General features: G+C 44.6%; 1 protein-coding gene across 3 annotated transcripts in view; it reads right to left on the reverse strand.

Moving 5' to 3' along the window:
* The window catches only part of SLC28A3 (solute carrier family 28 member 3), a 52,742-nt gene that overhangs the window by 22,731 nt on the left and 5,430 nt on the right, over positions 1-24,581 (reverse strand). For 2 of the 3 annotated variants that reach the window (XM_081880991.1, XM_081880993.1), the window contains exons 2-8: positions 19,674-19,766; positions 17,875-17,957; positions 17,063-17,154; positions 11,264-11,453; positions 8,442-8,586; positions 6,451-6,564; positions 1,876-1,953 (exon numbers count right to left, since the gene is read on the reverse strand). In XM_081880991.1, coding sequence (XP_081737117.1) covers positions 1,876-1,953; positions 6,451-6,564; positions 8,442-8,586; positions 11,264-11,453; positions 17,063-17,154; positions 17,875-17,957; positions 19,674-19,766 — 795 coding nt within the window. The remainder of the gene's footprint in view (positions 1-1,875; positions 1,954-6,450; positions 6,565-8,441; positions 8,587-11,263; positions 11,454-17,062; positions 17,155-17,874; positions 17,958-19,673; positions 19,767-24,581) is intronic. The other variant, XM_081880992.1, reaches the window with a different exon arrangement.

Raw genomic sequence — 24,581 nt, forward strand, 5'->3', positions numbered from 1 at the left:
ATTTTTTGTGTGTGTTTTGTTGTGTTCTTTAAGGAAGGGAGGCCCACAGCTGGTGCCCAAAGTGAAAGCCACGTTAGGCTACAGATATATCTGCATACTAGTAAAGGGGTGAGAGAATGAATACTGAATGGAGCATCGAAAGGGGATAGAAGGGCAGATGCATCCAATATGATGGTTTAATGGTTGAAGACGCTCCCTGGCACAAATTTGCTAGATGTATATGCAGGCTGGGATTATCAGGTCTTGGCCCATTTTGTCTCGCTGACAATAATCACATCAAGGACGCTTGAGCAGAACCTCTCCATCTAATATTTTTTGCCTTTTAATAAGCCACATAAACAATGCTTAGTTCCTTTGTCAATCAAGGCCAGCTGCTCTCCTCAAGAATGCCTTTGATTAGTGCACCAAAGCAATGTATTCCTGGGCTGCGCAAGGGTGTGCAGGAACACCGAGTGCTTTGAAAATAAAAATCTGTCTGATACATTCCATGCATATTACTGGGACAGAGTCAAGAGCAACTTGGTTGAAAATAAGGTGGAGAAACGTGTTTGTGGCCATCAAAACAGCGAGTAAGCAGGCAGGCCCCTCTCCATCCCCCTTGAATCACATATGGAACATGCATTTGAAAAAAACAGACAAACAGGAATCCACCCCTTTGGAAAGAATCCTAACCGAAATCCCAGGTGGTAAACTGGGGGTATGAGTTACATTTAAAGGGGCAGCTCTCGAAAGCAGCAGATTTCAATACATTTGCCAGCCGATGAAAAGAGAGAGTAATCACAAACAGAAATAATGAACAGGGCTGGGGGATGAGTGGGGGACTGGGAACACTTCATTCTCAGAATGAAGAATTCTTGAGAAAAGTTCCAGAAGGGTTGTAAAAAATGCAGATGAGGTGGACATAAGTGTCTTCCAGAAGGCCAATTCTCCAGCCTGACCTATCTCCTCAATCCAATGGAGAAAGAGCTGAGAGAGAAATGGAATAAGAGAGAATAAGTCCTTGTTGCCTGCTCTCATCTGCTCAAGTACCAAAGAAATGGAAAAAGATTGGTTGCTGGGCAACATCCCCTTCCAAGGAGGTCAAGTATTGCTGGGCTCATTCCTGAGTCTAAGAGAGGAGAGGGGAGCTTGGAGAAAGATTTTATTGATTCCTTTTGTGAATTAGAGGGCACACTTAGGGTGAAGATTACCTCCCCCCCCCCTTTTAAAGCAGCCTCTTGAGAATCACCCAATAGTTTCAGATTCCTCTTTTGAAACTTATCATTAAGAAAATTGTACCATTAATTAAGGAAATCAAAAGAATGTGTGATAGGGTTATATAAGGGTTATGTAAGCAAAAAGTCTAGATTTATGCTGGAGGCTGTGCTGTTGCAGATCATTAACAAAATTTGCTCCTCTCAGCAAGGATAATCATATAATTGTATAGTTGGGACAGACACTGGGTGTTTTTTAGTCCAACTCCCTGCAATGCAGGAATCTCAACTAAAGCACCAGTGCCAAATCCCGTTCCCATGGCTGTGGTTTCACCAGTTAGTAGGAAGAGAGAGTGGGAATCTCATTCATGCATTCATGTGTGTCATTAATTAGATTAAGTACAGAAATATATCTTGTGGGAAGCTGGACCTCTTTCCTCCAAACCCAACACTCTGATCAGTGTATCACACAGTTTCAGCAGAATAGAATTGCCTCCATTCCATTCCTCAGCAGAGGACTTGCTTGAAGGGGAATGACTGGCTAAGCCCTGAACATCAATACAGTACTAAAATGAGAAACACACTGCAGCATTTTGTTGCAGATACTACTTGTACATTTTCCAAATTTACATGGCTTTGTGCAGTTGACACTATACCAGAAACATAAGGAATAACTATTTACCTTGAAGGCAAAGAAGTGGTCAGTGTATTTATCACCAAAGACAAACTTAGAGCCAGCATCTGTGTATTCCAAGAAAGTCTTAAAAGAAAAGGAGAAAAACTGTTAAAAACAAAGCAAAACACTGGCAAAAAATATTTCCTAGACAACAATGTGCTACAGACGATCGACACACTAAGTGTGAAAATTTGTCAGCATTTTAGTGCAAAATTCTTCCACTATACATGTGTCAGGGAACTGCCATCAGTGCCGGAGGGAGAGAGCAAAAGCCAGAGGGATTCCAGAGAGCATCCAGGGATTGGGAGAGGCAGCCCATCTTCTGGGGAAGAGAATCAGCGTAGCACCAGTGGAGAAGGGGGGCAGCTGGGGGAAGTGGCGAGGCGGTCTCATGACTCCTTGCCTGGGACCAGCGGGGAGAGTAGGGGTCCTCCGTTGCCCACGCCCTCCTTGCGCAGAAGGCTTTCGCGCAGAGAGAGTAGGAGGAGACTAGGTGTCAAAGAGCTTCTTTGCTGGAAGAAGTTTAAGAAACGCCCACTGATGGATTCTGCCAGCGATTGAGTCAGCCACGGGTGAGTGGCTGTCCGGACAGAAAAGGTTCACTTTGGCAACCCAGCCAGGTGTTTGCACCCAGCCGGGGAGATAAGCACCGGCTTACGCACGAGCAACCCCTAGAACCATTACAACATGTTATATGTAATTTCCCCTACTATATAGATTTTTGCAAACTGGTATTATTATTATTATACCCCGCCCATCTGGGCAGCTTCCAGAACATATAAAAACATAAAAAAATGTCAAACATTAAAAACTTCCCAATACAGGGCTGCCTTCAGATGTCCTGCAAAATTCTTTATTTCCTTGACATGTCATGGGAGGGTGTTCCACAGGGCGGGCACCACTGCCGAGAAGGTCCTCTGCCTGGTTCCCTGTAACCTCACATCTCGCAGTAAGAGAACCGCCAGAAGGCCCTCGGAGCTGAACCTTAGTGCTGAATGATGCAGGTGGAGATGCTCCTTCAGGTATACTGGACTGAGGCCATTTAGGGCTTTAAAGGTCAGCACCAACAATTTGAATTGTGATCGGAAACATACTGGGAGCCAGTGAAGATTGTTTAGGACCGGTGTTATATGGTCCTAGTGGCCATGACCGGTGACCAGTCTAGCTGCTGCATTCCCCTGATATTGTGCAGTTTTGCATGTTACTTTCACACTTTGCATTAGTGTACACATCTCTTGGGGGGAGAAATGCATTGCAAAAAATGGATAAGTGTGTATTTTGAGGAATTTTGAAGGTGTGTTTCAATGCACATATTGTTTTGGAAAATGTGAATTGGTAATTTTGCTCTGAGATGTGAACTGAATCGAATTGCCCCCGTCCATCCCTAGTCCCATCTGGTCTGCCTCAGTAGGTGGATCTGTTGAGAATAATACAGTGGGACTACCTAGTGGAGCCAGAGATGTTGCCAGAGATTATACATGTGGGTGAACTGATGACTGGCTAAGGATGCAATCATAGACTTATTGTGTGCCTATCCATACTTGCGTTTGTCTCGTGATTTCCACTCACAAAGACAGGTGGGTTGTTGTTTTTTCTCCCACCCATTTCCCTGGAAAACCCACTATTTAGTGCTTAATCAGAACAAATATTGATCCACAGAAAGCCAGATTGGCATTTGTTTCGATTTAGCAGTAAAGAGTGAGTTTTCCTGGGGAAAGTGGCAGGACAAAACAAACAAAAAACCGCCTCTTGGGCTCATGACTTGAAATCACAGGACAAACAGCGTATGGATGGGACCTTACCTGGGAGTAAATCCTATTGAGCTCAATGAGGCTTTCTAAACCTGCAGGCAGAATCCTAATCCTGCTCCTGCTCTGCATCCCTGCACATGCAAAGCCAGTTGGAAATGATGCTCAAGTCTCTTATACAGCATTTCCATCACATCAGAGTACAAAGAGAAGTGGCCATCGTCATTCTTATTTTGTGTTAAGTTGGCCTGAGCTTTTCCTGATCCAAACAACAGTGCTTTAAATGTATAGTCATTGTGCAGCCTCAGTGTTTGGACCTGGGTCTTCCAGAGAGTTGCTGGTGTGTTTGCAGTGCTTTCCACTCCCTTCCCACAAAAGCAGCTGCTAGTATAAAAGGTAGAGGACTGATGGTTTTAAACTGATGGAAGCATTGTGAAGCCGCCAGTTAAATGTCAGTGTGGTTAGCTTACTGCTTTTAGAAATGTAACAGAATGTACTTGTTCTGAACAGCAAATGGAAAATGTTCAAGAGTTGTAGAGCTGCATTGTTATAGGTCTAGTAGTTTGAAATAAATGAACATCATTCACCATAAACAACTCCTTCAGGTACTGTATCAATTTACACAGGTTCATGTCCAGTACATTTCCTTGTTTCCTAAAAATAATCTATGCTGCACTTCCTGCACTTATTTCTTCACCTGACTTTTTTCCTGGCAGGAGAGAAAATATTTCTGTATGTTTAATTTATCCAAATGGTTACAGGTGTGAATCCAGACCAGTGAAACTGTGGGCCTCAAGACACTGTTGGACTCAAGCTCCCATCATCCCCAGTCATTGGTCATGAAGGCTGGGCAGCAAGGTCAATGGTTGTGGATGATGGGAGTTGTAGTCCAACATACAGTGGTACCTTGGGCTACAGACGCTTCAGGTTACAGACTTCGCTAACCCAGAAATGGTACCTCAGGTTAATAATAATAATAATAATAATAATAATAATAATAAATTTTTATTTATACCCGGACTCAGGGCGGCTAACAACAAATTTAAAACACTTAATTGATGCTACAAAGAAACAGCATAAAATATGGTATAAAACATGAATAACAATAAAATAAAAAATCAATTTAGGGGGGAAATCCATCCAATAAACATTAGATGATCACCAGGTCTAGCTGGCTAAATTAGTCCTACTTGGGCCAGCAAGGAGACCAGGGGAGAATTAGCTGTGGGATCCCACAGCGGGTAATCTTTATAAAAAGAACTTTGCTTCAGGATGAGAACAGAAATCACACGGCAGCAGCAGGAGGCCCCATTAGCTAAAGTGGTACCTCAGGTTAAGAACAGTTTCAGGTTAAGAACGGACCTCCGGAACGAATTTAGTTCTTAACCTGAGGTACCACTGTAATTGGAGGGCCAAAGGTTCCTCACTCCTAGTGTATCTTAGTTTCTGTTTTGCCACTGTGGAGCTGCTTGGAGTCACAGGACTCTGTTTACATTCCAGACACCTTCCAGGCTGTTGGAAGTCTCACGGGAGACGGATGTGACGTTAGTGCTTTCCTATTCCTTTGTTCCTTTGTTCAGTTGCTCTCTGCTTTCATAGAGAGAGGATGTGTTTTTTGTCTGCGTAGCTTAGAAATAAACTCTTTAGCCATGTAGCCATAAATCTCATCACTTTGATTCTCTGCTGGATGGGAATGTGTCTGAGGTCTCATCAAAGTGATCTACTTTGCTGCTTCCCTTCAGAAAACCCCTCCACTGTCCCACTTTAAGCAGGACACCTTGGAATTACAGAAGACATCCTGGCGTCCGATTGGATCCCAGGGTATCCTGTTTTGGCTCCCATGAGAATAGGCCCCCAAAAGACACACCTTTTGGGGGCTTGCACATGTCACCTAGCTCCTTGAGCGGCAGTGTGATATCAGGTGGTGAGCTCCCACCGCGGTGCCACTGCTTGTTCTAAGCTTACTTCTGGGTTTCCTCAGTCAACCTCCGCTGATGTTTGGGGTTGCCCCACTGAGCTAGTGAGTGTTGTTGGGATGCGTCCAGGGAATGGGGGCAAGTCACAGGCCCCCAGCTGGCTCCAGCCCACTGGCCGGCAGCCGGGCGAACTCTGGTCTCCCTTGGAACAGCATCAATCAGTGACTCATAGCTTCAGAAGCCTTCAGAAACTTGAGCACACTCTAATCAGCAGTGTGAATAACTCTTCATAATGGAAGTAGCGGACAGAGGCATATGTAAAGCGTATTTGCAAGCATTTTATTCAGCATAGTTCAGGACAAAGAATACATGTCTGCTCTCTTTCGTGTCCAAGAGCAGGAAGCACAAAAACAAAAGCTATGCACACGGAGGTTCCCAGCAGGCTGTGCTGGACTGTAAACAGGCATGTGACACACAACAGTCTTGCCTGTTCCTTTTAAGGTGGAATGGAACATCAATATCCTAACAAGATTATCTCTTCCCCACCACCATCACCCGCCTTCTTGTCCACCATGGGATGGATCACTTAGATCTAGGTCTCTCTCTTTCTCTGTCCCCCTTTAACGTGACCAGCAGCAGTCACTCTATCACCCAAAAGTCACAGCCCCAAAAGACGTGTGTTTGAGGGGTGGGGGTGTTCTCATGTGAGCCATGTGACTTGCATAGCCCCCAAAGATGCACATCCTGATTTTCTTCTGCAGCACGTTGGAGAGTATGCTTCAGACCCCAGGATGTGACAGATAAACCTACTTCGGGATAGCTCCTCATGGAGCCACTCACATGGGCTCTCTTTCCCCTCCCGCAGCCACCCACACAGCTCTTCTTGCTGATGCATATAGGTAAAAAAAATGGCTTACCTGCACTTGACCACCAAGCCAGTTGAATGCATCGAATCCTACTTTTGTCCTCAAAGTTATTAGTCCAAGAATAAACTGTAATCCTATCCCCCAAATTACTGGTCTCCAGACAACCTAGCCATGCATCAAAACAAAGAAAGCAAAAAGAATGACAGGCACTGGATTTAGAATGCAAATTTGACCAATCTAATAGCAATCTCAGGTGCTGAGCATGAACAAGGTTACATCCAAACAGGGCCACTAACAAATATGAAAGCAAAATGTACAGATACAGGGAAACTCCATGATTTGCAGAAGTACCAAAAACGTTTTAAAACTAAGGGGACCAGAAGAAAACACCTTCCTAAAACAGTTATTTGAAGATTGAGCATGCTCAATAACAACGCTGACAATTGGAACAGGAGAATTAAGGGAGGGGACTAGAATGCACTTCTTGAACTCCTAACACCTTGCCATATATATCTTATATATTACGGCTTAAAATTTCTTGTATAAGGGAAAAAACCTGTTAAAGGCACATGTGTATATTCGTGTTTTGTGGTTCTGATACTTGACCACTTGGAAGAATTTTACAATCTAAGCTTCCAGAACATACTTATTTTAGAATATGAAGTATCCCACTATGAACAGTTCTATCCTCTGCTTTGCGATTTTCTCCCAGATTATAAATCTCAACTATTTTAAAGCTAATGGGGTCAGGTTTGGATTTCATTGTAACAGAACTGACCCATTAGGGGCAATAAGACTCATGGGAAAACACAAGATGACTGGCTTATTATCACTTGGTGTTTTTAGGAATACTATGTGGAGGATTATGGGTTACAATCGAGACATTAATTGTTCCAGAAAAGTGGTTTAACTATCAGAATTGTATCTGTATGCAGTTCCTCTTCTATGTTGCTTATTTCCTCATATACAAAGAGACTTAAAAATCTTAGGAAACAGCTCAGTGACTTGTGGTGAACTAGGGCAGTGGATTAAGGTTATGATTCCAATGAAAGCTTTGGTTCTCGGTGCGAAAATCAGAGTTAACTGATCTTCTTTGGTGATCAAAGAACAACCTTCTATTGTCATCATAGCAGAGATGATTGTAGCAGATGATGTATTCCCCCCCCCCCAAACCAGAACTCTCAAAAGCTGGGATCTTCATAAAACAAGGTGAAGAGGACACTGGATTCTATTAAAGATGCAGTTTGGCATTTCTGGGTATGTTGGTGAACCTTCCGCTGTGTTCTTCATTGTGGCTTGTTTCTATTTATTTATTTTATGCTTTATTGTTCATAATTATATTTGTACAACAAAAACTCATAATCATCTTTACCAATCCGTCAAAAAACATCAATCACCACAAAAAGTACATACTTTTCAAGCAATAAATTTCCTTCACGAACATCTGACTTCCCGTCCCTTCCATATTTCTTTCTTTTAATATTGCTTGATTTTGTTTAGTTGTTTCATAACACACTATTTAGTGTTTCATATCTTTTTTCTTAATATAAATTTCCAGAGTTTACTCGAAAGCTATTACCGTATTCAGATTGCAGCAACTATTTTAAAAGTATCTCTTAATGATCCCATTCTAAAATGAAGTTTTGCCTAGGTTTATCTCTAATTCTTCCAGAAAGATAGGCTAACTCTGCATATTCTGTGGCTTGTTTCTATATGTTTCCGGAGCCCTGACTAGGTTTAGGGTATTTTCAGCCCTCTTAAACTTAGGCTGCATCTTCAAGATTCTGGTGCAACCCAATCTTTTCCTTCTGAGTGACCTGGCCCAGTTGTGACCATAGGAGATAAAAGCATCTGCCTAGAGTGTTTTTTAATAAATTGTATCAAAAGTACTCACATCAAGCCTTTGACTCCCAAACTGGGTATTTGTCGGCAACAGATACATAATTATTTAGGAATCTTGCTGCAAGTAAGCTCATTCGCCAGGGGTCCAAGTCTGTAGTGTTAGTACATGAAGCCACAGACAAAACAAATGTAGGACTCACCTTCGTTGGGTACTTGGAAAAGATCAGCATCAAGAAGACATACATTATAAGGCCGCCAAAGGAAATGAGTTGGTTGGTTCCTTGTCTGGCAGTGTCAAAGACAAGCCAGCACACGATGGCAGCTGCTAGTGATATCCACACTGCCCTAGGTAAAAAGATTTACAACCATCATCTTGGTCGAAATTTCTTTTCCCTTCAGCTTTAGGCAACTTATTTATATAAAAAATGGTTACATGCCTTTCACCATGGGGCACAATAAAACTACCGTATTTTTCGCTCTATAAGACGCACCAGACCACAAGACGCATCTAGTTTTTGGAGGAGGAAAACAAGAAAAAAAATATTCTGAATCTCAGAAGCCAGAACAACAAGAGGGATCGCTGCGCAGTGAAAGCAGCAATCCCTCTTGCTGTTCTGGCTTCTGGGATAGCTGCGCAGCCTGCATTCGCTCCATAAGACGCACACACATTTCCCCTAACTTTTTAGGAGGGAAAAAGTGAGTCTTATAGAGCAAAAAATACGGTAAATCTGGAACAACCACAAATCACTTTCAGTAGCAAAACAGAAGCACTATTCTGGTACCACCCTTCCTCACAAAGCACATACGCTAAGCCAAATGCAGCCCGCCATCTCTGTGAACAGCTGCCCACCACAGGCTCAATCACTCTCCTGTTTCTGCTACTTGCCTTAGGGTGTGACAGCAGGAGGGTTGTCATGCAGGTCACAACAGATGGCTGGTTGAACCTTGCTCAGTTTTTTTTGGGTCAGCATAGGTTGTGCCATCTTCACAAGAGACAGAAATGTATGCTTCCCAATTCTTACTTGAAAGGGATGGGGTTAGTTTGGCTCTTTCCCAACCAATGAAGGTCTGAGTTGAGGTTATTTCCAGGAAGGTTAAGAAAGCAATAAACTCCACCAAAAATACAACTACGCGTTTTTATGCATAGCTTAGGATGCTTACATCCCATTGAAATCAATGCAGATTAAGAATATAATGCCATGCATAGTGCAATAAGTTTGGGGTTAGACTAAATGGATTTGGGGGCTTCTTCAAGCTTGTGTTTTATATCTATAAGATAGTATTTCTGCAAAGACTGTTCAAATAGTCAAACCATGCCCTTCAGGTGAAAAACCTGGGTGCATATCTTCTAGGGTTGCACTCCCACACAAGTCATGTGACCTGCATAAGATCATGGTCTCAAGAGACCATGCACAAGAGCACAGTGCCCCAAACCACCCATTTTTGGGCACTGCATGAGATTGCGACCCTGAAAAAGTCATTTTTCAGGGTGAGATAGTGGCATGAGATGACTATGCCCAAAGTGGGCGCTGGGCTCTTGCAAAAAAAAAGGGACATCCCAGTTTTGCCAGGACAGTTGAGGGGTATGGTCAAACTGCTTTCTTTGTTAAATTAATGCCACTATCTAGGTCTGTTAAAGATTGGCTTTGTTACGTAAACTTGGTCCAAAGTTTCATTATCATAGCAGGTGATGCTTAGATGAGGGGCTAGGCCTCCCTCCCTCCCCTGGCAAGAGCACGTGTCACACAAAGGCCTCATTTGCTGTCTGTGAGAATCCAAGGCTGTGGTATTGTTGCTCCACCTAAAAACCTAATGGTGTGGCAAGGTCTATTAGAGTGTCAGTGCTGTGAACTTTCCATCTTATGCTCACTCTCTATATATTTGAAAATAAACCATATGTCACAAAGACTCCATAAGGCTTCAGTGACCTCCTTTCCAACAAAACCCAACCCAAGGCTGGGACTCCTGTGAATTCCTTCTGCTCATCAGTTGGAGTGTGTGTAACAATATGTTCTTAGGATTAAGGTCTCAGTGGGACTTGCTCCCAAGAAAACATGCATAAGATCAGAATGTTAAGGCCACCTGCAGGTTTGCGTGAATATAGGCATTCATCTTTCAGTGGTACATGACCTTTGAGAGGCATGCCGACCTCTCGGGTTATGTTTCATCCCACATAAATGTTTTTAAAATACTTTACAATTACCTTAAAACAAATAAACAGATATAAATCATCAACACACAACCCCCCCCCTATATTTCCTCCCTGTTTACCTACAAACAAGACAAGGCATACGGTATATTTACGGCTGCCAAAAAGCAAGGGAAAACTAGTCTGGCTTACTCTTGCTAAGAACGCAAGAACTTGAGAACAGGCTGCGGGATCAGGCCAAAAGCCCATCTAGCCCAGTATCCTGTTCTCACAGTGGCCAACCAGGTGTCTATGGGTTGCCCCAAAGCAGCACCTCAGCCAACTTGTGATTCCCAGCAGCTGTCATTCAGAGGCATACTGCCTTCGACAGTGGAGGGCGGCGGCATCATCCTGGCTAGTAGCCATTGATAGTCTTATCGTCCATGAATGTGTCTTTCAAAGCTATTCAAGTTGGTGGCCATCACTACTCCTTGTGGGAGTGAATAGAGGAGGTTCCCTCCTAGGGGGACTTTGATAACCTTTCGATACCAATGAGCTAAACACTGAAATCTGCTAAGTGCCGCACATCAAACTGCTGTGAAAAAAGACAGCTGCAGAGGTGGCTTCAAATGTTGCCATATCTTGCCTACCCATCTTATGGCTATATATATTGAATTAGACTTCTGCAGGGTTAAGAAGGCACTAACATTTACCAAGAACTAATACCTAAAGGTCCATCCTCGGTGTTCATAAAGCTGCATTTATATTCCCTGCCTCTTTAAAAATTAATAAATCAAAGTGGTTTCAAAGTGTGATTTCAATGAATACATTATGTGATGATTATTAGCTAGAGCAACTAACTCATCTGCAAAGAAAGGAAACCAAAATATTTACCATTTCAGCCAAAACCATTGGGTATCCAGAAACTTTCCACAAGGGGAAAGCGATTCTGCGATTCTGTCCTCATATCTGGCCATCAAAAAGTCCCAGCAGATGAAGAAAATGCCCAGGATGGTGAGTACAAAAAGGGCCAAAGCTCTGCGAAAATTCAAGATACAGGCCGCAATTACCATGGCCAGATAAGCTGTCATGGAAACAAGCATAGTCATAAATCAGATATGCCATATATGAGGCATGCCCACTGCATACAATTCCTGTCCTCCTTTGTTTCCTCTCCCAACAAAATCCTCAAACATCTTTGCTATAATTATCCAAGCCTTTGTTTGGAAAACAGCACTTCAAACAGTGCTACTTGCATAAGCCAGTGCACTTATTGACGCAATTTTCCTTTCCATTTGAGATAAGCAAATGCTTGGGGAAGCATTCAGTGGAAGAGCAACTGCTTTGCACACAAAAGGTTCTAGGTTCAATCCCTGACATCTCTAGTTGAGGCTGGGGAAAGAATCCTGGAGGAAGCTGCCAATCACTGTAGGCAGCATTGATCTAGAATCTAGCTGCTAGATGGACCCAATTCATCTGGCTTGGTTTAAGGCAGCTTCTTATGCTGGAATGCCGGGGAAGAGTGAGGTCCAGCTCCGAGGGCCTTCTGGCGGTTCCCTCACTGCGAGAAGCGAGGTTGCAGGGAACCAGGCAGAGGGCCTTCTCGGTAGTGGCACCCTCCCTGTGGAACGCCCTCCCATCAGATGTCAAGGAAATAAACAACTACAGTGGTACCTCCGGTTGCAGACGGGATCCTTTCTGGAGCTCCAGGTGGATCACTAGGTTTCCGCAACCTGAGGGGCCGCTTCTGCGCATGTGCGTGTGTGGCGGCAGACCACTTCTCCGCATGTGCGTAGCATGGTAGAGCGCTTCTGTGCATGTGTACGAGGTGAAACACTTCCGGGTTTGCCACTTTCGCAACCTGAAGTTTACGTGTAAGCCGAGATGCTACTGTATCTGACTTTTAGAAGACATCTGAAGGCAGCTCTGTTCAGGGAAGCTTTTTATGTTTGATGTTTTGTTGTGTTTTTTAATAATCTGTTGGAAGCTGCCCCAGGTGGCTGGGGAAACCCATCCAGATGGGCAGGGTTTAAATAAATTATTATTATTATTATTATTATTATTGAGGAGGGAGGATGGTGGAAGCATCCTTACCCATCAAAGCAGAAAGGACCACTCACACTATCACATCTAATGTTTAACTAAGCCAAATTTCCATGCTTCACTGACAAAGAAAATTAGAAGAAGACTTGCTCACATTACACTTGTTGATATGTGTGTATCTATTTGAAATTCTCTGTTGCTGATCAGAGAAGAGTTGAGAGCTTCACCCCAAGTGCAACATTTTCCCATCACCACATACCTTCATATCACACAAAAGGTACATTTTAAAAAGGACAAAAGATTCTCACATGCTAATTTATATATATAGATGCACATTTGGAAATAATTACTATAATTTACCGTATTTTTTGCACCACAACACTCACTTTTTTCCTCCTAGAAAGTAAGGGGGAATGTCTGTGCGTGTTATGGAGCGAATGCCTACGGATGGCGGGGGGATCTGCTGCAGTCGTGAGCAGAGGATCCAAGGTTTCCCTTCCTTCCCTCCTCCGTGGCTCGCTTTGAAACAGCAAAGTGGGAGAAGAGCCGCTGAGTGGGGAGGAGAGAGGGACAGAGAGCCTGCTTCTTTAAAGGAGCAAAGCGGGAGAGGAGAGGAGCCGCTTATACGAGTGTAAGCGGCTCCTGTCCGGTTGGCTCCTTTAAAGCAAGCCACTTAAAACAAGGTTAAAAAGCACGGATCCACATGGATCCTCAGGATTTTTGCACTGGGTCACCCCAAATTCACCATCAGATCACATAGCATGTCCATGGCTACAGTTTGCACCAAATAAATCACGCACCCACTGTTGCCTGGGGCCGCAGTGGTGCAAAACGTGGTTACAAAGCATGGATCCACAGGGATCCTCAGGATTTTTGCATTGGGCTACCCCAAACTCACCGTCAAATCACATGTCTGTGGCCACAGCATGAACCACAAAAATCATATATCCACTGTTTCGTTTAGAATATTTTTTTCCCTTGTTTTCCTCCTCTAAAAACTATGTGTGTGTTATGGTCAGGTGCGTGTTATAGAGCGAAAAATACGGTAAGTAAAAACAACACCACATCTACTCTGAATAAAACTTAGTTGAATTCCACTCATAGTGCTTCAGTCTCTGTTCTTGTGAAAGGGAGAGGATAATGCAAGAACTGTAGATTATCAGACTATCATGAAGTATTTCAAGGAGACCTGGCCAGTCTAGGGCAGGCCAGCTACCTGTTAGACCACAATCTGTATTCTGGTCCAGGGTAAAGGTAAAGGTAAAGGGATGCCTGACCACTAGGTCCAATTGTGGCCGACTCTGGGGTTGCGGCACTCATCTCACTTTATTGGCCGAGGGAGCCGGCGTACAGCTTCCGGGTCATGTGACCAGCATGACTAAGCCGCTTCTGGCAAACCAGAGCAGCGCACGGAAATGCCGTTTACCTTCCCGCTGGAGTGGTACCTATTTATCTACTTGCACTTTGATGTGCTTTCGAACTGCTAGGTTGGCAGGAGCAGGGACCGAGCAACGGGAGCTCACCCCGTCACGGGGATTTGAACTGCCGACCTTCTGATCGGCAAATCCTAGGCTCTGTGGTTTAACCCACAGTGCCACCCACGTCCTAGGTAGGTCCAGGGTAGGTTCAGTCATTTGAATGGAAGCTATTTTGAGGTTCGTGGAAGAGCTTTGGAAGAGCCAGAGGCTCTAATGAAAGAAAAGCCATGACTTAGCAAAGCCAGTCTTTATTCTGTAATATAATGTGATCATTTAAGACAGAATTGGCTCCCATTGAGGGACTTTCATGATTTGGTAAAATGGATACATTATTGGCTCATTTCCTCCCATGGTATATTTAAATGAGGAAGTCTCTGCGATCACCAGTAAAATAAGGTCTGTGTTTCTCCTTTGCACACAAGTGCCCAAGTCCCTCAGACAACAGCAGAAGTGCTGATGAAAAGGAACCAATTATTTAGAGAGGCCTTTTCACATATATTTCTCACTATTTGCCCCAGAGCTTGTGTTATGCAAATAGCTAGAGACATGGAAAGTGAATCCTTAAATATTAGCTCCCATGGTCAAAAATAAAAATAAATAAAGTGTGCTTTGTTGTGCACTGTGAGGCAAGTGCCTACATGTGGGGTAATGTGAGATTAATGCATGGCGTTTCTGCAATCCTCTCTTCGTTGTGTTTTCATTAAAGATTAAGGTGGGAGGAAACACCTTACTGATCCAAGTGCAAAAGGTAGGAATGAACAGCCAGCTTTGATAACTTCATTTTACAACTTACAGTGTGAACATGTATTTGCTCCAGGAGAATTATTACAAAAAGGGGTTTACAAAACAATATTGCTGAAACATACCGTATTTTTCACTCTATTGGACGCACCGGACCATAGGACGCACCAGACCATAGGAGGGGGAGAATAAGAATTTTTTTTCCTGTTCTCCCCCTCTAAAACAAGGTTCAAGAGCAGGTCGGGGAACAGCGCAAAGGCTGAGTGCAGCCTTGCCGCTGCCCCCCGAACTTGTGGGGCTGGCAGTGGTGGGAAGCGCTGCTTTCCTCCACTGCCAGCCTCAAAGATCCCTGAAGCTTTTGGAGTGCAGCTGCACTCCAAAGGCTTGAGGCTTCAGGGACATCCTTTGTAGCCTCCGCTGGGCAGCAGGGTGAAGGCACCCCGTTGCCCTGCGGAGGCTTTGCGCAGCCACCCCGAAGCTAGTACAGCGAGACGGAGGGCTGCGCAGCACCCCGTCTCACTGTTTTGGCTTCAGGGACAGCCTTTCAAGCCTCCGCAGGGCAGCGGGGTGCCTTCACCCTGCTACTCTGCGGAGGCTTTGCGCAGCCACCCCGAAGCTAGAACAGCTTCGGTCTGCAAGCTGCTATCTGCAAGCCTTTGGAGCCTTTGGAGCCCGGCGGGAACTCCCACGGGCTCCAAAGGCTTGCGGATAGCTTCCTGAGGCCTGGAGAGCGAGAGGGGTCAGTGCGCACCGACCCCTCTCGCTCTCCAGGCTTCAGTGAAAACCTGCATTCGCTCCATAGGACGCACACACATTTCCCCTTCATTTTTGGAGGGGAAAAAGTGCGTCCTATAGAGCGAAAAATATGGTAAGTTCATTTACCCATCATGATATCAATTCCAGTATGGCTTCATGTTGAGTTAAAATTATTACAAACCAACTGTACTTCTGAACGCATGAACATTTGGGGGTTGACCTCTGCTGAGTCAGACCCATTGGTCCTTGTAGCTCAATATTGTCTACTCAGACTAGCAATGGGTCTCAGCGTCTTAGACAGCAGACATTCCCTTAGACAGCAGACTAGAGAGAACATGAATTGAACATGGAATCTTCTGCATGCAAAGCAGGTGCCCTAACAATGATTCTCAAAATGTGGGAGGTTCAGGGAGCCAACAAGTTTTTCCAGTGAGCTTTTGGGGTAATTTAGATAATTTAGGTTGAAATCCTGTACACACTTGGGAGCAAATCCCATCAACAGGACTTCTGAATAGATATGTGTAGGGTCACACTGTAGTAAGTTTAGAAGTAGGTGGTAGTCTCTTGAAATCTTACAAAGAGATTTCAAAGAATCAAAGTACAGTGGTGCCTCGCAAGACGAAAAGAATCCGTTCCGCGAGTCTCTTCGTCTAGCAGTTTTTTCGTCTTGTGAAGCAAGCCCATTGACGGCTTAGCGGCTTAGCGCTATTAGCGGTTTAGCGGCTTTTAGCGGCTTATCGGCTTAGCGGATAAGCGGATAAGCGGCTTAGAAAAAGGGGGAAAAAAGGGGAAAAAATCCACAGGAACTCGCAAGACATTTTCGTCTTGCGAAGCAAGCCCATAGGAAATTCGTTTTGCGAAGCGCCTCCAAAACGGAAAACTCTTTCGTCTAGCGAGTTTTCCGTCTTGCGAGGCATTCATCTTGCAGGGCACCACTGTATTTGTACAGTTGGAAGGGACCACAAGGATCATCAAGAAGTTCAACCCCCTGCAATGCCGGAATATTTTGCCCAATGTGGGGCTCAAACCCATGATCCTGAGATTAAGATTCTCATGCTCTACCAACTGAGCTATACTGAAAAGATGTATATCACATCAAGCCAATTTGGTGCAGTGGTTAGAGTGTTGGACTAGGACAGAGATGGGGAACCTGTGGCACTCCAGATGTTGTTGAAGTCCAACTCTCTTCATTCCTGATCTTTGACCACACTGGCTGGAACTCATGGGACTGTGGACTAGGTCTATCTCTGGACTAGGATCTGGGAGACCAGGGTTCAAATCCTCATTCAGTGATGAAACTCACTGGGTGACCTTGGGCCAGCTGCAGTCCCTTAGCCCAGCCTACCTCACAGGGTTGTTGAGGGTGGGGGAGAAACATGTATGCCACCTTGATCTCCTTGGAAGAAAGGTAGGGTATAAATGTGATGATGATGATGATGATGATGATGATGATGATGATGATGAAAGTGTACATCATATCTTTCCCTCTGTAGATCCTAATAATAAGTAGCACTACTATTCCACATGGTATGCAATCGTCAAATAAGTTTTATTTGCTGTCTAATAAGGTTATTCCATTTTGTGTAATTAATTTCGGACTTCAAACAGACACACACACATCCTAACTCTCTATAAAACTAAGAGATTGTCATTTTCTGTGATGTCCAGTAAATACCTGCTATTAGTATTCCATAAATAACATATCGAATTCTGGTTTTATGTTTCCTGAAAAAGTGTGAGGCTGAATCGTATTTCTTTTCAAAACACCTAGAAGGACAAAAGAGGGTGGATGAAAGCAAACAAAATTGAAGACAAACAGAGGAATAGGAATACCGAACTGAAGCAGGCTACTTCTCCAAGCTGAAGCGGGACTTTCCTGAAGCAGCCCAAAAGGAAGAAGACTGGACCCAAAGCTCTGGACCCATTTCTCAGATTTGTAAGGTGCTGTCTTCAGAGTACAGCCACTCAAAAACGTATTGGCACACTGATTCTCAGCCTTTTATCCAGGCAGGCAGGAAGCCTTATTACAGTTCAAGGACACATTCCAGCCTGCGGTGAGTGTTGTGGTCTGGAGATTGGAGAGAGTCCCAGGGACTAGAAAGGAAGTCCCAGAGGGCTGCATTTGGTCCTGAGTTTCCCCACCCCCTGATCTCTGACATTCTGTATAAAATATGGGGCCTTAAATGCTGGAAGTTCTGGCTTTGGGAAAGTCGTTATCTCTCCAAGTCTCTTCCTCCCAAGATTTTGTTAGAATAAAATGGGGCAGCCCTGTATACATCCCTCTGTGTTACTTAGAGGAAAGAAACAATAACAGTTTTGGCTGAAGTTCAAGGTCAAGTGATGATCTCTGGAATAGGCCTCTGCACATCAGTGACACCTTTGGAATTACGGTGTTGAATGTTGATTTGGCAAACAGAACACATCTATGTGGTGACATTTCACTTGAAGAGGAAAGTGGTAGTGGGAAATTCGGAATGATTTTTTTACCCTTTGCACCCAGAGTCCTTGTTTTCTCCTGAGTCATGTTTGTCCACTTCCTGGTCACCTTCAATACCGATGTCTGTGTCAAGCTGGATGGGTCGGGAGAGGTGGGAAGAAACAGAGAAGAATCCTGAACATGTCACCCTCAGCTACTGTTTCTTGCAAAACTGAGTGCACAATCTGAAGGATAATTACCATGCAATCCATATCCAAGAGGTGAAAATTAAGATTTGTCTGCTTCAAGATGGAAAATCAGGTCCTACCTTAAAGAGGGCACGTACTGCGGTGAGACCTGGACAACTGACACCCTGTGTTGTGGGTGGGAACATTTGGTCAGCCACAACACCTGACTGGTAGGTCCCTCGAAGCTGGGTTCAATCTGACCAATGGGGCGCAGTCCAAATGGCTCGAGGGACCTATTTATGCCCATGCACATGACCCAGAGCTTCCTCTTTCAGCGCGTGCATTGGAACACCCACCTACCTTTCCCTACTTTTAGGGCTTTGCGCTTGACCTTGCTATGCCGTCGTGTGTTGTCTGTCGTTGGGACAGGGGCACGGCAGGAATTTCCCCCACTTGGCTGATTGGCTGTTGCCATTTGGGTTTTGCCTGCTGCGTAGCAAATCATCACAACTTGTAAGGTTGCGGATAGGCTCTGGTGGGAGAACGCACTCGCCATCCCTATGTGAAGGGTATTCCATTAAAGGAATGCAGGGACTCCATGGTTTGGTCAACCCCTGAGAGGGGGCTGTGCCCATGCCTGAGTCCAGGGGGACATCTGGGTGGTGGACATAGCCTGTTCCTGGCTTTCTGCTTATCCAGGTGTTCACCCTTGGCTGACCTATGCTGGTGCCCTGGGTCAGCGCTACCTGCAACAGTGCAGGGAGCTAGTCGAACCAGAGCCTATGCAACCACTCACTTGCTGTAATCAATAAAGTTGTGGCCTAAATTCTGCCAAAAACCAATCCAAAATTTTGAGTCGTGTGAGAATTTATTTAGGGGGGAGGTTTCTGGGTCTGAACACACAAACAAATGAAATTCTCTTCCATTCTTTCCTGCAGACCAGTCCCAGGCATCTACCTCTGCTCACATATATGACCTTAAGCTAGCCTAACACTGCCTAATATTGTGGGTTTAGGGCTGTTATATTAAAAACACCATCACCTTTAAGTGTTATTTTAAAAAGGAAAAGAAAGCAGCAGGGGATCAGAATCATGATCACAGGAAGAGGTTCCCCTTGCACCATGGTCCAAATGAAAATTCTCCCCCCAATAGCAATTGCAAGATGGAAGTTGTGTGTGAGTGTTGTCAGGACTGTGGGGCAGGTGGGAATGGGTAAACTCCTCCTGGCCCCACCCATATTTTTTTTAAACCCAGATTTTTTAACACTGCTTCCCCCAGCCTGGTGTCCTCCAGATGTTGCTGAACTCGGAGGCAGATTTGAGGGGTGTGTGTGCAACTGGTTCACCTGCACTGGGGGCCAAGCCATGAGGGTGTCGCAGAGAACACTGCAACAATAACTGAGAGTGAGATGTGAGAGGAGGGGGCACATCGGATTTTGGTGTTGCACAGGGCACCACTGAAATCTGAAAGCCCAAAGCCTGCCACTGCTGGACCAAGACTCCTATCAACCCTGACTGTTGGCCATGCTGGCTGGGGCTGATGAACGTTGGAGTCTAACAACATCTGGAGGAAACCACATTGAGGAAGTCTGCTATAACAAGAAGTGTAGCTTGGCCCTTAGCTTGGTTGGTATTCAGATTCAGAAATGCTTGTAGTAAGTGGGTGAAATAAGTAGTTCTTACCTGGTTAGGATTGAGGGGGTTGCCTTTTTCCATGTTCCTGTGTCTCATTGCTATATCATTCTTTTTGTTTGTATCATCACTTTCGATTTCCTCCTAAAAGGCACAACAATTGAAAACAGAGGATTTGTTCCGATTGGAAGTTAATAACAAACTTTTATCAGCCCATTGGACAACAACAGTGAGGACATCCCCACTGCAATGCCTTAATAAGAAGATAGCAGAGTTAAAGAAAGACAATAGACACTTTCAGACATTCATCCTCAGTGAAACACCATACTTGTCTACGTGAGAGCCTGCAGTTGTATTGTCTGCTATTACAACGTTCAAGTGAGCTCTTGTAGGGCATAGAATAGACAGTGCTGTCGACCCTCTGCTACTCATCTACACAGCTTGACCTTCTAAAAAGGATGATTGTGAATTTTGGTGAGCAGGTTGTTGTTGTTTCAATTTATATACTGCCCTATACCTGGAGGTTTCAAACAGCATTATAGGAACCATGGGAGGCACCTAATGGATGAAGCGGGAGCTGCAGAATTAAGGATTCCTAGTATTTAGTACTGACTTCATAGTATTCTGGTCCAGTTTAATTCAGTTTCCCCATGACCCATCTCAAAGATTTATTAGTTGTCCCACAACAGGCGTCTAGACTGTCCACAAAAAATACTGAACTAAACTGTGGGAGAGATAAGGAACCTGTGTTGTTGGACTCTTAAGAGTCCCAAATCAGCATGGCTAATAGTCAGCGATGATAAGAATTGTAGTCCCAACATCATCTGGAAGGCCACAAGTCCCCATTCCTGTGTTAATGTCTGTTAATGTCTACATAACTGCTGTTAAAGGCACAACTCCCATGGTTGTTTGGAAAGTTGGCAGCTGTACCAGATTCCAAATAGGCCAGAGCTCATATGCATATAATATTTTACTGACATAAATTTTGACTGATGCAATTTCCCCCCGTTTCTCATAGTTCTTCACAAGTGGGTAAAGCTATACTTGTAAACTTAGATACTAAAACCCTGAACTACATAGTATCTGGCAGCTGTTTAAAGTTTAGTCTTAGATTGTGGGCTTGTGTAGTCTAAACAATCATGTGGTTTTGTTATATGTTGCCCTTTGGTTATAATTTCTCCTTGCTTACAATGTTTTTTCAAAACCTGTGGTCTCCAATTCACTGTAAAGATCACACTAGCAATTTTGCCTAGAGCTTTTGTGGAACCAGAACATTTGGAAGGACGCCTTCTTATCTGGCTAATGGGAGTTGTAGTCTGGAGGGCACCAGGTTTGTGAAAGCTGCAATCATAGAATCCTAGAATCATAGAGCTGGAAGAGACCACAAGGGCCATCGAGTCCAACCCCCTGCCAAGCAGGAAACACCATCAGAGCACTCCTGACATATGGTTGTCAAGCCTCTGCTTAAAGACCTCCAAAGAAGGAGACTCCACCACACTCCTTGGCAGCAAATTCCACTGTCAAACAGCTCTTACTGTCAGGAAGTTCTTCCTAATGTTTAGGTGGAATCTTCTTTCTTGTAGTTTGGATCCATTGCTCCGTGTCCGCTTCTCTGGAGCAGCAGAAAACAACCATTCTCCCTCCTCTATGTGACATCCTTTTATATATTTGAACATGGCTATCATATCACCCCTTAACCTCCTCTTCTCCAGGCTAAACATGCCCAGCTCCCTTAGCTCCCTTAGCCGTACCTAAACATGCCGTAGCTCCCTTAGCCGTACCTTTATGGGTGACCATAAAAGAACAAAGGAAGGTGATGTTCTTCTTCCATTTCATCATATAGAGCAATTTCAACAGATGCAGCTGTTTATCACATCCGCATGATGAGTTGTGCATGCCAAAATGTCCAACATGACACAACTGGTCAAGGTATAGGAGCCCTGCTCTCCTTTGTGTTTGATCACACTTCTCAGCAAAGATGGGTCCTAGACATAACCAGGCAATGCTTGGATTCCTTGGTGCTTCTTTAGAATCTCTCTTTGTGACTGAAATGAGTCAGTTCTCTGTTCTGGATCAAGGCCATGAAAAGAAGCACTGCTTCCTTGGACCCAATCTGCCATTGTCACAATGGCAGCATGATTATAGGTCTGACTTCACTGCTATGCCATATGCAAATACTTTTTCTTTCTATCCCGAGGGCAGGAGTGGCTTCTGAATCATCAGCTCTGACATGGCCTTCAGGAAATGAAAATGTAAAGTTCTTAATGAAAACAGATCCTGCCCAGGTTAAAGAAACTGCTTGTGTCAGATGCATGTTTTAAGATAATTGCATGCCACTAGTCATGTAGGCAGGTATGCAAAAATGATACAGAAACAAAAAGGGAAGGGATCACCTAAGGTTCACGGATATGAATATCTGAGAGGGTTTCTTGGGAACTTGGGCTAGTACACACCAGTGGCTTAAAATGTAGTACTTTCCCTGTGCTGCATTTTGTTAAAACAATTTTAAGTAAAATTTTTATGTTGCTGTACACATCAGAGGGGACAAGGATGCATTACCACAGATGTCACAAATGTACACACCTCAGCTTAACTGTGTCAGTTTGCATTTCTTGGTGCAGAAAGTGTTGATCTGATGTGTAGAGTTTCTTCCCCCTATTCTACTTAATTCAAGAGGGTTCTGGAAGCTTCTCTGTGTGAAAGAAGCAAACAGAAGTTTCCTGAAGTTTGGGTTATTCCTTCTGGGAAGCTGAGTACAGCTGATTTAAACTGGTTCTGTTTTGTCTTTCTGTCTTTCTTCTTCTTCTTTGGCGATCACCTGTAGCTGAGTAAGATTGTCTTCCATAAACACGGTTTTAACAATGAGTCCGTAAGTGACTGTGGAGGCCAATTCTGGACCCACACGTCCCTCCACAGTGGGGACATTGGTTCCCGGGCTGGAGTTGATCACGGTGTGGATTTGCCAAGTGTGCCTTCCTCCTAGCGCGTTTCTCCCTTGCATTCTGAATTCGAGTCTTCAAAGTCCATGACTTTGAAAGCATGGCTTTCACATTTTCTCTTTCTGTCTCTTGTTCTGGTGTGGTGTTCTGTACATAGTATGCTATATGCTTATTATAAGTAACTTGTAAGTTTAAGTTAAGTCTGCTGCAACTGGATTTCTTATGGAGAGTGCCAATCCTGATCGTATTGGATTTGTGATCATTATGCTCATTTGCCTTCAGTAGCAGTAAAGCTTTGCTGGATGGAATACAATTGCCTCTGGTCTATTTTGGGGGATCCTGCAATGTGTTTAAGTTTTCACTCTGCTAACTATACATTGGAATCTACTCTGGATGACTATTGAGTAGACTTCCAATTGACAAACTGCAGCTTACATTTTCAAAGCAGATGGAAGCTTGTTTGAGGGGGGAAATGCTAAACAGCAGCATTTGTCAAGAAACTACTTGATAGGTATGGATTGTGACTAATGCGCTGCTTGCTCAGCTTCGAACAATAGCAGTGGGGGCACACTGGAGCCAAGGTAAACAGTAAAGTGTAAACAGCTTGGCTTTTACTGAAGAGGTTCCTGGTTCAGAGTTCATGCCAAAGCATATTGCCATCATCCTGCCTCAGCTGTAGGATACAGGAGAGCAATTCTGAGCCCTTTAGAGATGCTCATTCAGGTTCAATGAATTCTGTTCTTTGGGCAACCATCTCCACCTCTGACCTACTTGTTAGAAAGTCTCTATAGAGCCTTCTCTGTGCACACTTGCATTTGTGTGAGAAGCCTCTTAGGCTGTATTGTTTAAATGAGGGATGAAACCTGCCACTACAGAGGTTGCTGTCATTCCTAACCATTGGCCATGCTGGCTGGGGCTGAAGATAGGCTTGGGGAGTACAGCAACATCTTGAGGGTCACGGCTTCACCAACTCTGCCTTAAATGTACAACAAATGTATAAAAGCAAAACAAAACAAAAGCATTGAAGATACTACCCAAATAGGCAGAGTGATTCACGGGCTCTTTTAAAGCACATTTGATCTGGAATTAATTGATAATGTTATAATTTGGGTATTATTGAGAGAATATTGGAAAACGAATAAAACTTATTTGAAAAGAAAGCACATTTGAAGCATGTTCTTTCCCTCAAAGAATTCTAAGCACTGTGGTTTATCCCTCAGAGTCACAATTCCCAGCAACCCTTATCTGTGTGTGTTTGTGTGCAAGGGCGGAGGAAGGGGGGTGCTGTGGATGCGGTCGGCCCCAGATGTCACCACTGAGGGGGGTGACAAAATGCAGGGTGGCAGTCATGGTGGGGAATGCGGCGCACCAGAGTCATGCATCTCTCTTGGGAGAGATGCGGTGGCTTGGGTGCACCAAGGCTCCGCGCTGCCCAAATGGTCTGCCCCCTGCCTCCCCCCCCCCAGCTGTAGGGAGGAGGCAGGAAGTGGGAGGAGGCAGGAAGACTCCAGAGGCCCCGCAGTGCACCCCACACCTATGGGTGACTTGCCCCAAGCCCCCGAGCGGCTTCTTCCGCTGCTGTTTGTGTGTGCATTTAATATGTTTTATAAGTACAGTATAAACCCAGTGTAAACCGCGACGCGGGTGGCGCTGTGGGTTAAACCACAGAGCCTAGGGCTTGCCGATAAGAAGGTCGGGGGTTCGAATCCCTGCGATGGGGTGAGCTCCCGTTGCTCGGTCCCTGCTCCTGCCCACCTAGCAGTTCGAAAGCACGTCAAAGTGCAAGTAGATAAATAGGTACTGCTCCAGCGGGAAGGTAAATGGCATTTCTGTGCGCTGCTCTGGTTCACCAGAAGAGGCTTAGTCATGCTGGCCACATGACCTGGAAGCTGTACGCCGGGTCCCTTGGCCAATAAAGCGAGATGAGCGCCGCAACCCCAGAGTTGGCCATGACTGGACCTAATGGTCAGGGGTCCCTTTACCTTTAAACCCAGCCTAAGTTTCTGACTCTGGATCAGGA

The sequence above is a fragment of the Podarcis erhardii genome (assembly GCF_964252035.2).
Source record: "Podarcis erhardii genome assembly, chromosome: 11".
Lineage (NCBI taxonomy): Eukaryota > Metazoa > Chordata > Lepidosauria > Squamata > Lacertidae > Podarcis > Podarcis erhardii.